This window comes from Mesocricetus auratus, unplaced genomic scaffold, assembly GCF_017639785.1.
Source record: "Mesocricetus auratus isolate SY011 unplaced genomic scaffold, BCM_Maur_2.0 Super-Scaffold_100027, whole genome shotgun sequence".
Lineage (NCBI taxonomy): Eukaryota > Metazoa > Chordata > Mammalia > Rodentia > Cricetidae > Mesocricetus > Mesocricetus auratus.
The window spans coordinates 25,629,198-25,644,692 of record NW_024429208.1 but is presented as its reverse complement, the minus strand read 5'-3'; the positions used below and the strand labels follow the sequence as shown (position 1 = coordinate 25,644,692).

General features: G+C 37.5%; 1 protein-coding gene across 2 annotated transcripts in view; it reads left to right on the top strand.

The window, feature by feature from the left end:
• The window catches only part of Ranbp2 (RAN binding protein 2), a 51,450-nt gene that overhangs the window by 23,032 nt on the left and 12,923 nt on the right, over positions 1-15,495 (top strand). For both annotated transcript variants that reach the window (XM_040732016.1, XM_005070860.4), the window contains exons 16-20: positions 176-355; positions 454-537; positions 4,133-4,268; positions 9,162-9,256; positions 10,059-14,829. In XM_040732016.1, coding sequence (XP_040587950.1) covers positions 176-355; positions 454-537; positions 4,133-4,268; positions 9,162-9,256; positions 10,059-14,829 — 5,266 coding nt within the window. The remainder of the gene's footprint in view (positions 1-175; positions 356-453; positions 538-4,132; positions 4,269-9,161; positions 9,257-10,058; positions 14,830-15,495) is intronic.

Genomic DNA, 15,495 nt, shown 5'->3' with positions numbered 1-15,495 from the left:
TGCCCTGGGATGGAAGTTACAGACAGTTGTGAGCTGTCATATGGGTTCTGGGAATTGAACCCAGGTCCCCCTGGAAGAACAGCCAGTGCTCTTAACTGCTGAGCCATCTCTCCAGTCTCCTTTCTTAAGTTCTTGTTTTGGCATATTTTTGCAAACTAAAGCCTTTTGTTTTTAGTTGCCTGTTCCCCTTGAGTCTGTAAAAGAGATGCTGAACTCAGTTATGCAGGAACTTGAAGACTACAGTGAAGGAGGTACTCTTTATAAAAATGGTTGCTTTCGAAGTGCAGATTCAGACATCAAACATTCTACACCATCTCCTACCAAATATTCTCTATCGCCAAGTAAAAGTTACAAGGCAAGTAGAAAAAAGCTAATCATTATATTATGGTGTTCTAATCTTTTCTAAGTGTTGTAAACAGTTAACATTATTTGTATGTTTATTTGTATGTTTAGTATTCTCCAAAAACTCCGCCTCGATGGGCAGAAGATCAAAATTCTTTACTGAAAATGATCTGCCAGCAAGTAGAGGCCATTAAGGTAACCGCTTAATTTGACTAAATATAAATTTTATCATTTTCTTGCCTCCCCCCAAAACACAAACACACACACACACACACACACACACACACACACACACACACACACACACACACACACACACACACACACAGTGTTTCTGCGTGTAGCCATTGTCCTGGAACTCAGTGTGTAGTCCAGGCTTTCCTCAAATTCAGATCCCCTTGCCTCTGCCTTCAGAGTACTGGGATTAAAGACCTACTCCATCATCGTCCATCTCTATGCCCAATTTTTTATAACATCTTGTTTTCTTTTCTTTTTTATTTCCTCACACTTGACAAAAATTATGCCTTTACTGTATGTTATGGAAATCAATTATATATCTTGTTTTGCATTATATCTCTCGACTCAACCATATTTTCTAAATTACTTACACATCTACATATGAGATGTGAGCTCAGCTTTTAAGATAAAACCTTTAAAACATAGTATGATTCCTGTTACCGCTATATATTAATGATCTGTACTACTGTGCATTATCATAGCCTTTTCTCTTGATTGATTTCTCAGTGTGACTGTTGTTAAAGTATGTGAAGTTTATCACTAGGAATTGAAAAATTGTCTGAACTTGTTTTTCTGTTTAAATAATTATAGAATAGCATTTAAGCAGACTTCATTTTAGAATTTAAGTATAGGGCCCCCCCCCATACTTTCTGGGTAAGAACTAAATTATTTCTATACTTAATGTTGTACTAAGGACATTTTGCTATGTGGTGATTGTTATGGTATGTATAATCAATAGTGTTTGGCTTTGAAAACTGGTTAAATAACAAAATCTTGAATTTGTACAATTATTTTTGTGTTACATGAATCATGATAACAATATTCAGGCTTCAGTCATTGAGTATTATATTCTGTGGAAATGTAGTACAGCACTAGTTGTTGAGCCTGGAACAGTGGGTACTACACAAAACTCTTGAGTTACTCTTAATGAACAATTTGATTTCTTATGTTCATTGGCGGTTTGCCTGCATGTATGTCTGTATGGTAGTGCCAGATTCCTCCAGAACTGGACTTACAGGCAGTTATGAGCTGCCATGTGGGTGCTGGGATTCAACCTGGGTCCTCTGGAAGAGCAGCTATGCTCTCAACTGCTAAGCCATCCCTCCAGCCCCTGATTTCTTATTTTGTCTGGTTAATTTTTTGTAAAGTTTGAGAATTGTTGAAACCAGTTACCATCATACTTCAGGCTCTTTAAAAATTACTGTGTGTTTGTGTGCACGTGTGTGCATATATGTATGTGCATATATACATATATGTATATATATTGTGTGTTTGTGCATATATATACATACATCATGTGTATATATTTACTGTGTTTTTGTGTATGCATGTATATATACACGTATGTACGTGTCTGTGTGAATGTGTGTATGGTGTATGTCCATGTAGGTAGGATCAAGTGGAAGCCACAGAGGCTGACCTCTGTTGTGTCTGCCTTTTTTATTCTCATTGAACGTGGAGTTCACCACTTGGCTAGGTTGGCTGAACCTGAGCTCACCTGTCTTCACCTTCCAGTGCTAGGGTTTTTGTTCACACAAGCAGGCCCAGCTTTTATGTGGAAACTGGAGTCTGAACTCAGATCTTTATGTTTGTGCAACAGGCACTTACAGACTGAGTCATTGCCCCAGGCTCCCAAATTCTTTCAATATTAACAGTTAGGATTATACTGTGGATCTAGTTAAGAACTGTGGACCAGATACCAGTCGTTTCCTGCAGTCTTTTATTTGTGGATGTGCAGCATCTAGACAAAGTTGAGTAGGTAGATGAGTGGGAACTATTTTTAAATTGAAAACAGAAGTAAGGAAATATTGAAAACACTTTTATTTGATTGTTTATGTGTTTGAGACATTGGTTATAGTATAGGAAGGTCTCAAACTTGTAGTTTTCCTGCTCACTTTCCCTCATGCTGGGATTATATATGTAAACTACTACTCCAGATTAAGCATTTCTAGGATAAGAAAGCAGATAGATATACTAGGTGTTTTTTTTTCTGATCTCATTTGTTATAAATTGGCTAGATATGTAGCATGAATTCTAATTGGTATTAATAATAAAAACCAGGAGTCCTATATTGGGGGGAAAGCTGAATGGCCAGAGAAGCAAAACAACCAGCCACTAGCTCTTACTTCTACCTCATACTGAATGGGTGATCCTGTCCTCAGACTGCATCCTCAGATTGCAATGAGATCCTGTCTCATCCCACATTATATTCCTCTCTCTGCCCAGCCATATCTTTTCCTGTCTCCACCTGCCTAGTGGGATTAAAGGCATGCCACTCCAAGTGTTGGGATCACCTTTGTGTGAACTCTGCTTCTCTTTTAGACTGGATCAATTTTGTGTAGCCCAGGTGGCCTTGAACTAACAGCAATCTGTCTGCCTCTGTCTCCCAAATACTGGGATTAAAGGTGTGTACCACCACTGCCTTGCTTCTATTGCTAACCAGTGTGGCTAGCTTTGCAGGCAGTCTGATCTTCAGGCAAGCTTTATTTATTAGATCATAAATAAAATATCACAAAAAGATGCCTAGGCAGAGAATTTTGAAGCTGTTTTCAAAATTGACCTGTCATCAGATACCAAGATACAATAGGATGTTATTTCCTATTTGTGTGTGTGGGGGGGGAGTGGAACAGGCAGTGGTTTTAAACACCTTTTTTAATCTGAGCACTTGGGAGAAGAGACAGGTGGATAGAGTGAGTTTCAGGACAGGCAGAACTACAACAAAACAACAACAAAAAAATAAATTCATTGGTAAGTCCCCTATTGTAAGAGGAAGCTTTATAAATTCCAAGTTTGGGTTGGTTGTTGGTCATTTAGTAAAAATAGCAGAGATAAGGTGGCTATGTAAAATGCAGTGATGTGTCTGCCAACTTGTCTGGCAGGAGAGAGTTGGTATGAAAACATTTTGAAGTTGGATCTGGATCAGTTCCCAGTTCTGTTTTTCCTAGCTCTATCTAATCTATGTCTATTTGAGGTATGAGTTATAGTTTATGAATGACGTGGTATGACTAAGAATGTATACATGATAAATTTTGAGCTGATACTGTTTTCAATTGCTGTGAATAATTTGTCATTACCTTGGAAATTTGTTGTCAATCTCCCACATAGTTAAGTATTGAGAAGCTACCATCATTGTTTACTAGTCCAGATGATGAGAAGAACAGAGCAGTTTAGGGAGAAGACCTGAGAAGTTGAGTAGGTAGCTGGAAGTGCTTGAGGACAGTTATTATCAGAATAGTAAGCTTATTTGTAGGTCTTAAATTTTTGAGTAGGTAAGGGTTTTGTCTGGAATAAATGTTATGAAGATTAATGTTAGTCAAGTATGAAATAGAAATGGAGTGAGATTTAGGGAATCAGTTCTTTGGGCTAGAGTTGAAGTGAATGGTTAGAGTTAAGGACTCATGCTCTCAAGTACCCAGACTCCAGTGGAAAGCATGTTCTAAAAGATACTACCAAGTATTTACATTTAAAGTATTTGCCAAGTGTTCACCAAGACTGTTTCTTGCATTATATAATTAAATATTTAACATTTCTTTTTTTGTTTTCCTTTAAATAGAAGGAAATGCAGGAATTGAAGCTAAATAGCAATAACTCTGCATCCCCTCATCGCTGGCCTGCAGAACATTATGGACAAGACCCAGCTCCTGATGGGTATCAGGGGTCACAAACTTTTCACGGGGCTCCGCTAACAGGTAAACTGATAACTGGACAACCCCAGATCCCAATAAAATAGTACCCCTCTTTTTAATGTTTTCCCTTTTCTGTAGTACTGAGACTTAAACTTGGAGCCTTGTGCTTGTTAGCTAGGTGTTCTATCTCTGAGCTGTACCTCAACTCAATCTCCCCCAACATTTAAATAGGTAACTTGTAAATTTAACTTGTCTGAGGTTTTGTATATTCCAATATATGTCTATTTACATGTTTGCCAAAACTATATTTAGTATACTGAAATTTTATAAAGCCGATCAGAAACAAAAGAAATCGTACCTAACTCCATATATATTAAAGTTCAAAGAATGCTTTAAAATCTTTTTATATATATCATGGCTAAACTGTGAAATGTTCCATAAATTGAAACATGTTGACCAATATAGTTAGGTACTAAGAGGTGCCTAATAAATAAGAACTTAACCCTCTTGAGTTGTTTTGATGGTGTTTTGAGAGACCAGAAGTTAATTTATTTTGATTGTGAGCTAGCCTTTTATGACTGAGTCATCTCTCCAGCCCTTATTTTAAAACATGTTTATTCACAGGAAAGCCCACAATAAGTTCTCTTGCTACTTATCTTTCTCTCCTTTCTGTCTATTTATCTACCTATCAGTCAATCTATCTAAAATTCATTCACCTGCCTCTTCCACTCAGGTGCTAAGATAATAGACATGTACTTCCCACAGCTGGGTCTATAATAAGTTTTTTTAAAGTTTTTCTTTTGTACATTTTAGCTATATAATTTAACTTCTAAGCTATGGAGATGATACTTGTTTCACATAATTATTGTGAGCATGTGTATATGTGCAGATAGTAATGGAAATGTTACTTTTTACTATATAAATAAACACCATTGAGCCAAGGCCACTAATAGTGTTTATTATGGGTTGGCTATGTGTAAAAGTACATTTTGTATATAATTTTATCACAGTAACAGGGTGTAAATCCCATTAGTAATCTCAGTTTTCTAGACAAAGAGATGGCTTTAGAAGGTTTAGTTAGCTTATCCATTATTGCTATACAGCTAGTTACTGATAAAGCTGCTGTTTTCATCCATAACTCAGAAGCAACTTGCCAGGATGGTACAGTGCCCCCGGGTGGTTAACAATAATAATAAAAATAGTTTTCTTTTACCTGACATATGCCTCAAATGCTATTCCTATTCTGAAACTTTTGAGTATGGGTTTTTTGTTTGTTTGTTTTTGCTTTTTGTTTTTAATTTAAACTAGAAACAATCTTGTTTCATAGGTCAATCCCAGCTGAGTATGGGTTTTTATTTATTTATTTTTTCTTTCTTCAAGACAGGGTTTCTCTGTGTAACAGCACTGAGTGTCCTGGAATCACTTTGTAGATCAGCCTGGCCTTGAATTTATAGAGATCTGCCTGCCTCTTCCTCCCCAGTGCTGGGCTTATAGGTGTGTGCCACTACCATTCCTGGCTCAATTAGTATTTTTTGGTAACTTTTGGGTGTTGACACAGTGTCATAAGTGGAAAAATTGTACACCATACACTCATGACAATGTTGTCAGATTATGGATTCATTGAAAACACAGGCAGGGTATGGTGGCAAATAGACTTGTAATCCAGTACTCAAGATGCTGAACCAGGAAGATCACAAGTCTAAGGCAAGCCTTGCCTGAATAGTGAGGCCATGTCGCAGAAACAAACCCACACACCTTCAGGATATGTATTGAATGAATTTATGGAACATAAATGAATTTGGTGTTGCTTGCATTCTATCCTTAAGACATCTTTTTATGTATATGCAAATATCCTGAAACCTGAAATACCTTTGGCACCAAAAATTTTGGACAATAACTAACTTAACTAGAACTGTTATGTATATTGATTGTTTTGTTTTTTTTGACAGCATCTTTGTAGTCCAGGCTGGACTAGAATCCATATGATGTAGCTTAAAACTGACTGAATGGTTCTCTCTCTGCCTGAGGGATGGGATTGTAGGTGTGAGCTACTATTCCCTTGAGGGCATGTTTTCTAATTACTTTTAAGTCAGAAAGGTTAGAATGAGATCTAGTGTAAATAAGCACATTATGTTCTGGTTCATTGAGCCACACTTAAGAATTCATTGTACTCTTCCCATAGTGATTTCTTAGTGTTAGCAAAGTCTTGTGAAGTTAAACTTAGTATCATATCTTACATAGAAAAATGTGTGTTTAGAGCTCAGACCTTGCCTGCTTAAAACTCTTCTGTAGGGGCCAATAGGGGATTAAATAGTCTGACCTCTAGAGTTTATTAGTGCTTGTGTGCAGCAGTTACTTAGGCATCTCTTTGGTTACTATTTTCATTTCTTTTTGGTGTCATAGAAGCCTATAAACATAATATTCACATTATCTCATTCTTGTAATGACAAAGAATTGCAATGACTAGTACATTGTAACAAGCATTCTCCCCACCAGCCTCGTCCTGGTGCCTCATCAGTCTCAAATGAACACACAAGATGCTATATTAATTATAAAGCTGCTATGGTTTCCTAATAGCAAGCTCTTAATTATTAACCCATAACTACTAGTATATATATTTCTATAAGGTCTCATTTTACCAAGGACACCAGCCTCATGCATCCTCTCTTCCAGCGATCCTCTACTCCTGAATACATTTCCTAGAATCCTCCTCAACTCCTAGTCCCACCTATCTTGGCCAACAGTGCTTTCTTTATCAACCAATAAGACAGCATGTATACAGAAGGACTTCCCCATCAGTACTTCCTTGTTTTATAGTTCAGAAAAATTTCACTTACTTGTTGACAGAGTCATAAGCTTATTGGCAGCTAATTTTCCCCTGTGTTCATGGTAAATAATACAGAGGGGTTCTGTTCTTGTCTTTTAAAAATGAGATGCCTAGAAGGTAAAGATAAATAAACCTACTTGGAAGTATTGAACAAGTGTAAAGAAAACTAAAGATGAACCAACCTTTAAAAACATACACAGTCTTTAAAACTTTTATATTTGCTTTATGTATGTGAGTGTTTTATCTGCATCTGTGTCGGTGCACCTCATGTGTGCCTAGTGTGTGAAGCTGAGAGAAGACACTTGGTCCTTTAGAACTGGAGTTAATAGTTATCAGGTGCCATGTGGGTGCTGGAAATGCAACCTGACTCTTCTGGATGAGCAGCTAGTGCTCTTAACTGCTGAGCCATCTCTCCAGCCCCTCAGCACATTTTGGGATATTCCCCGAATTGTCTATTTACATACTGGGCCTTTTTATTATTATTACTACTACCACTACTATTACTACTACTACTACTACTACCATGCTTGCTTGTTTGTTTGTTTATTCTTCCACTGAGTTGCTCAATAGTCACTGATAAGGTTGCTAGTTTAACTGTAGGGTTTTTTTAAATTACTTGTTTCATTTTTATTTTGTATATATGAGTGTTTTGCCTGCATGTGCATACTTGCACTATAGGCATGCAATGCTTGTTGTAGACAGTTTTGAGCTGTCATGTAGACTCTTCTGCAAGAGCAGCAAGTGTGTTCAACTGTTAATCCACGTCTCCAGCCTCTTATCTGAAATTTTTCAAATTCTTGTCTTATGTCTTGTAACTTCTATGCCTGTTTCCTTCTCCTCAGAGTAGTTCCAAAATAACCGTCTCTATCAGGCCATTCTATTAGGTTTCCAAATTCAAACTTGGAGTACTTACTTTGCTTCTACAGATTTTATTGCTTTTTCAGAATTATGTGGTTATGCTTCTAGTTTTTCACTTCATGAGCACTATGAAAGTTCTTTTGCTTTTTGGTTCTGGTAAAATTGTCATAAAACAGATTAAGCATACCACTATAATTTTGCCTTTTAGTAGTTTCAGTTCCAGATAGCTGTTTGTACATATAGTTTGTATATCAGTATTGTATTTTTATGTATGTATGTGCATGCACATGTGTACTTTATTTATTTATATTTTGGGGGGGTTCGAGACAGGGTTTTCTCTATATTGTTTTGGAGGCTGTCCTGGAACTCGCTCTGTAGACCAGGCTGGCCTCGAACTCAGGGAGATCCGCCTGCCTCTGCCTCCCGAGTGCTGGGATTAAAGGTGTGCACCACCACCGCCCGGCACATGTGTACTTTTTTAACAACAGATTTTATGTTAATTTGTTGATTTTAATTAGTGTGTGTGTGTGTGTTGTTTGTGTGTGTGTGCGCGCGCCATACCACATGTGTGGAGGTCAGAGGACAACCTTCTGTTTTTACATGTGTTCTGGAAATGAAAGTCATAAAATCATATTGCTAGGTTTGTGTGGTAGCTACCTTCACCTGCTGAGCCATGTTGTTGGCTATATGCTTAAGTAAGATCCTTTTCTTGGTTATATCAGATGATTTTATGCTTGAAAATCTCAATCAGTTCATACTCTGTAACCCTGCCATTGTGTGGATTTTCAAGGCTTCTTTTAAACTTTAGGCCATCAGATGCATTTTGGTTACTAAATCTTTTGTGACTACAGTATTTCTACTGTTGAATTCTGTGCTTTTATATCCTGCTGATCTTAGATGAACCATTTGCTTTCTTCTTGGTTTTCTTTTGCGAGAGAATCTCTCACTATGTAGCTTTGACTGAAACTCATAGAAACATGCCTTCCTTTGAGTGCGGAGATCAAGAAGCATATGCCACTTATGCCTTGTTCCAGGATGCTTGTTATTTTTTTATGTTATTTAATAGAGTTTTTGGGTTTTTTTAGTTTTTCACTTATTGATTGCTTTATAGGTTACTTTAGTATATAGAAATGTAAAAATCAGGCTTATTAAAACTTTCTTTGATTCCTATTTTGTATTATAATTCTTGTCTAGATAGCATTTTGAATTGTAGAATAGACGTTTAACATTGTTTTCTTTCTTTTCTTTTTTTTTTTCTTTTCTTTTTTTAGTTGCAACTACTGGCCCTTCAGTGTATTATAGTCAGTCACCAGCATATAACTCCCAGTATCTTCTCAGACCAGCAGCTAATGTTACTCCCACAAAGGTAACAAAGAAAAACTTGTATATTTATAACTATCTACATTTTAAATGTTTAGACTTCTTTTAAAGAAACTGAAAGGAGTAAGTAGTTCATATCGGAAATTATGTGACCTTCATAATACAGGCATTTGTTAGTCATCTTATTGTTGTGTTTTAACAGTAAATTTAAACATTAGGAATATTTTAAATATAGAAGCTCTTGTGTTATTCTATTTTGGTTGGAATAGGGCTAGTATATGCCTGTTTTGCTAGGCTGGTGTATTGCCATCCTATTGACTCAAACCAGATATTATAACATTAATTGAAAATGAGGACTTGAAGGACAGAGAGCTGGGGGATGCTTTTAGACCCCCTCTTTTTCTACTTATTGTGACCTTGGGCAAGTTATTTTAACCTCTGTACCTCTTAGGCCATCTATTTTAAAATGAGAATGATACAGTTTTTAAGGATCCTAAAATGAAATAAAATGTTTAGAACAGTGCCCAGTTGGTATATTAATAAATGTTCAGTGAATTTTACTCACAAATCATCACTGTTAATTAACATTATTGAGTAACTGTTTAGTGACTGAAGAAGGTACTTTTCCTAGTCATTATAAGTATAGATTTTTAAGCTGCTGTCTTATCAATACATGCCAAGTAAATATGCAGGTGTCTTTGTAGCACCATTGGTATCTCTTAATGTTCTGTGTACATTAGTATTAGCTGCTGAGTAATACTCTAAATTTGATGTTTATGAGAGCTGATTTAAATGTAGCTCTTTAGTTTTATGGTTAATCTGTAAAATATTTTAATTTTTTCTTTTAGGGGCCAGTTTATGGCATGAATAGGCTTCCGCCCCAACAGCATATTTATGCCTACTCACAACAGATGCACACACCACCAGTGCAAAGTTCATCTGCTTGTATGTTCTCTCAGGAGATGTATGGTCCTCCCTTGCGTTTTGAGTCTCCTGCAACAGGAATTTTATCACCCAGGGGCGATGATTACTTTAATTACAATGTTCAGCAGACAAGCACAAATCCACCTTTGCCAGAACCGGGGTATTTCACAAAGCCTCCACTTGTAGCTCATGCTTCAAGATCAGCAGAATCAAAGGTTATGGAATATGGAAAAACCAATTTTGTTCAGCCCATGTCGGGTGAAGTAATAAGGCCACCTTTGACAACACCAGCACATACAACACAGCCAACTCCTTTTAAATTTAACTCAAATTTCAAATCCAATGATGGTGACTTCACATTTTCATCACCACAGGTTGTGACACAGCCTCCTTCAACAGCTTATAGTAATAGTGAAAGTCTTTTGGGTCTTCTGACTTCAGATAAACCTTTGCAAGGAGATGGCTATAGTGGACCAAAACCAATTTCTGGTCAAACTATTGGATCTCGAAATACATTCAGTTTTGGAAGCAAAAATGTGTCTGGAATGACACTTACAGAAAACATGGGCCCAAACCAGCAGAAGAATTCTGGTTTTCGTAGAAGTGATGATATGTTTACTTTTCACAGTCCAGGGAAATCTATATTTGCAACACCTGCTTCAGACCTGGCAAACAAGAGTCATGAAACAGATGGAGGAAGTGCTCATGGGGATGAGGATGATGATGGCCCTCATTTTGAGCCTGTGGTACCTCTTCCTGACAAGATAGAAGTAAAAACTGGTGAGGAAGATGAGGAAGAATTCTTCTGCAATCGTGCAAAGTTGTTCCGTTTTGATGGTGAATCCAAAGAATGGAAGGAACGTGGGATAGGCAATGTAAAAATACTAAGGCATAAAACATCTGGTAAAATTCGCCTTCTGATGAGACGAGAGCAAGTATTAAAGATCTGTGCAAATCACTACATTAGTCCAGATATGAAACTGACACCAAATGCTGGCTCAGACAGATCTTTTGTATGGCATGCCCTTGATTATGCAGATGAATTGCCTAAACCAGAACAGCTTGCAATTAGATTCAAAACTCCCGAGGAAGCAGCACTATTTAAGTGTAAATTTGAAGAGGCCCAGAACATTTTAAAAGCCTCAATAACAAATGTGTCTACAGCACCAAATCATACTGTCAGAATTGTAAAAGAACCTGCAACTCATGACAACAAGGATATTTGCAAATCTGATGGTGGAAGCTTGAATTTTGAATTCCAAATTGTAAAGAAGGAAGGGTCTTGGTGGAATTGTAGCAGCTGCTCATTTAAGAATGCTGCATCTGCTAAGAAATGTATATCATGCCAAAATGTAAACACAGCAAGTAATAAAGAGCTCTTAGGCCCACCATTAGGTGAAAATGGCTTTGCTTCTAAGACTGGCCCAGAAAATGCTCAAGATCGATTTGCATTGATGACTCCAAGTAAGGAAGGTCATTGGGATTGCAGTGTTTGTTTAGTAAGAAATGAACCCACTGTATCTAGGTGCATTGCATGTCAGAACACAAAGTCTGCTAACAAAAATGGATCTTTTGTTCAACCGTCTTTCAAATTTGGGCAGGGAGATCTTCCTAAGTCTGTTGACAGTGATTTCAGATCCGTTTTTTCTAAAAAGGAAGGACAATGGGATTGTGATATATGCCTGGTTCGAAATGAAGGAAGCTCTACAAAATGTGTTGCTTGTCAGAACCCAGGAAAGCAGGCTGTGTCTTCTGTTTCATCACCTGCCTCTTTTAAGGCCAGTACTTCAGATATAAGTAAAACTCCAAAGAGTGGATTCGAGGACTTGTTTGCTAAGAAAGAAGGACAATGGGATTGTAGTTTGTGCTCATTGAGAAATGAAGCAAATGCTATAAAATGTGTTGCTTGTCAGAATCCTGTTAAACCAAGTCCATCTGCCGCCTCTTTCAAGTTTGGTACTTCAGAGATGAATAAGGCTCCCAGGAGTGGATTTGAGGGTATGTTTGCCAAGAAGGAAGGACAGTGGGATTGCAGCCAGTGTTTAGTACGAAATGAAGCAAGTGCTACTCAGTGTATTGCTTGTCAGAATCCAAATAAACAGAATCAGCCTACATCTGCTGCCCCAGCATCTGCCTCTTCAGAGACAAGCAAATCTCCAAAGAGTGGATTTGAAGGATTGTTTACCAAAAAGGAAGGACAGTGGGAATGTACTGTTTGCTCTGTAGAAAATGAGAGTTCTTCACTGAAATGTGTGGCTTGTGGTGCCTCCAAGCCAACTTCTAAGGCTATTGTAGAAGCTCCTTCAGCTTTCACAGCGGGCTCAAAATCACAGTTAAATGAGTCTGGAGGAAGTCAAGCGGGAACAGAATTTAAAAGTAACTTTCCAGAAAAAAATTTTAAATTTGGCATTACAGATCAAAAATTTAAATTTGGGCATGGGGATCAAGAAAAAGCATCTTCCTTTGCCTTTCAAGGTTCTAATACAGAATTTAAGTCAATCAAGGATGGATTTAGTTTTTCCATTCCTGTATCTGCTGATGGGTTTAAATTTGGCATTCAGGAAAAGGGAAATCAAGAGAAGAAGAGTGAAAAACATCTTGAAAGTGATACTGGTTTCCAAGCTCATGATGGTAGTGGTCAGAAGAATGGTAGTGGTGTGATCTTTGGTCAGACAAGCAGCACTTTCACCTTTGCAGATCTTGCAAAGTCAACTTCAAAAGAAGAATTTCAGTTTGGCAAGAAAGATCCCAATTTCAAGGGATTTTCAGGTGCAGGAGAAAAATTATTCTCATCACAAAGTGGCAAAGTGGCTGAGAAAGCAAATACATCTTCTGATCTCGAGAAAGATGATGATGCCTATAAAACTGAGGACAGTGATGACATCCATTTTGAGCCAGTGGTGCAGATGCCTGAAAAAGTAGAGCTTGTGACAGGAGAAGAAGATGAAAAAGTTTTGTATTCACAGAGGGTGAAATTATTTAGATTTGATGCAGAGATAAGTCAGTGGAAAGAAAGGGGCTTGGGGAACTTAAAAATTCTCAAAAATGAAGTCAACGGTAAACTAAGAATGCTGATGCGAAGAGAACAGGTGCTAAAAGTTTGTGCCAATCATTGGATAACCACTACAATGAACCTGAAGCCTCTCTCAGGATCAGACAGAGCATGGATGTGGCTAGCTAGTGACTTTTCAGATGGTGATGCCAAACTGGAACAGCTGGCTGCAAAGTTTAAAACACCAGAGCTAGCTGAAGAATTCAAGCAGAAATTTGAGGAGTGTCAACGACTTCTCTTAGATATTCCACTTCAGACACCCCATAAACTTGTAGATACTGGCAGGGCTGCTAAGTTAATACAGAGAGCTGAGGAGATGAAGAGTGGACTGAAAGATTTCAAAACATTTTTGACAAATGATCAAGTAAAGGTCACTGATGAAGAGAACACAAGTTCGGGTGCAGATGCTTCCAGTGCTTCAGACACTACAGTGAAGCAAAATCCTGAAAACACTGGGCCTACCTTAGAATGGGATAACTATGACTTACGGGAAGATGCCTTGGATGACAGCGTCAGCAGCAGCTCAGTTCATGCTTCTCCATTGGCAAGCAGCCCGGTTCGGAAAAACCTCTTCCGCTTTGGTGAGTCAACTACAGGATTTAACTTCAGTTTTAAATCTGCTTTGAGCCCATCTAAGTCTCCTGCCAAATTGAACCAGAGTGGAACTTCTGTTGGCACTGATGAAGAATCTGATGTTACTCAAGAAGAAGAGAGAGATGGACAGTACTTTGAGCCTGTTGTACCCTTACCTGATCTAGTTGAAGTATCCAGTGGTGAGGAAAATGAACAAGTTGTTTTTAGTCACAGAGCAAAACTCTATAGATATGATAAAGATGTTGGTCAGTGGAAAGAAAGAGGCATTGGTGATATAAAGATTTTACAGAATTATGATAATAAACAAGTTCGCATAGTGATGAGAAGGGACCAAGTATTAAAACTTTGTGCCAATCACAGAATAACTCCAGATATGACTTTGCAAAATATGAAAGGGACAGAAAGAGTGTGGGTATGGACTGCATGTGATTTTGCAGATGGAGAAAGAAAAATAGAACATTTAGCTGTTCGTTTTAAACTACAGGATGTTGCAGATTCATTTAAGAAAATTTTTGATGAAGCAAAAACAGCCCAAGAAAAAGATTCTTTGATAACACCTCATGTTTCTCATCTGAGCACTCCTAGAGAGTCACCATGCGGCAAAATTGCTGTAGCTGTATTAGAAGAAACCACAAGAGAAAGGACAGATTTAACTCAGGGAGATGAGGTAATAGATACAACTTCAGAAGCTGGAGAAACATCTAACACTTCTGAAACAACACCAAAAGCAGTGGTTTCTCCTCCAAAGTTTGTATTTGGCTCGGAGTCTGTTAAAAGCATTTTTAGTAGCGAAAAATCAAAGCCATTTGCATTTGGCAATAGTTCAGCTACTGGATCTTTGTTTGGATTTAGTTTTAATGCACCTTTGAAAAATAGCAATAGTGAAGTTACTTCAGCAGTTCAGAGTGGATCTGAAGGAAAAGTAGAACCTGACAAGTGTGAACTACAGACTGACATCAGACAGTCTTCGGATGGCAAAGTCAGAAATGTCATTACCTGTCTAAAGGAGGAGTCTTCACCTAGTTACACATTTAAAGCACCAGAAAAGGGTAAGTACGCAGTCTTTAGAGTTAAGCAGATTTTTTTTTAACTGTGTGTTTTTAGCTCTTTATAGGAAAGTAATATTTTAGTCAAAGTTTTATCATAAACACTAGTTAGTGAACATTCAAAAGTATTTGTACAGTTAATCCCTAACTAAGTTTGAGTATTCAAACAGACTGGAGAGACATGCATCATAAAGCAGAGCCAAAGAACCTAATATATAGTACAAGACTTGCGTACCTGAATCCTGAGTATTAATTTGAGTCTTTTAAATGTTGATTCCTTAGTGTTTTGTTTTAAATCACTTGAAGCATGTTACTGAGATGTTACATGTGTGTTAAGTGAGTTAGTATTGCTACCTCTCATTAAACTAGCAAAGAAAGACCTTGGGGATGAATGAATATGTAAGACAACCAGATTGGTGGTATAAATTGATGACTCTGACTTCTTATATTTTTGGTTATAAGCCTAGCCTTTAACGGCTGAGCCATCTCTCCAGCCTCACTTCTTATATTTTAAGTCATTCATTTTGTTTCATAAAATGTTAAAAAGTAAAATATTCTTTATTTTCCTAGGATTTAATTTTAGCCTTTTTAAATCTAATCCAATGGCCTTTTGGACCAGCATCTCTACCTCACAACCTGAGAGCAAAGGTATACAGCCAGCATTCTCAG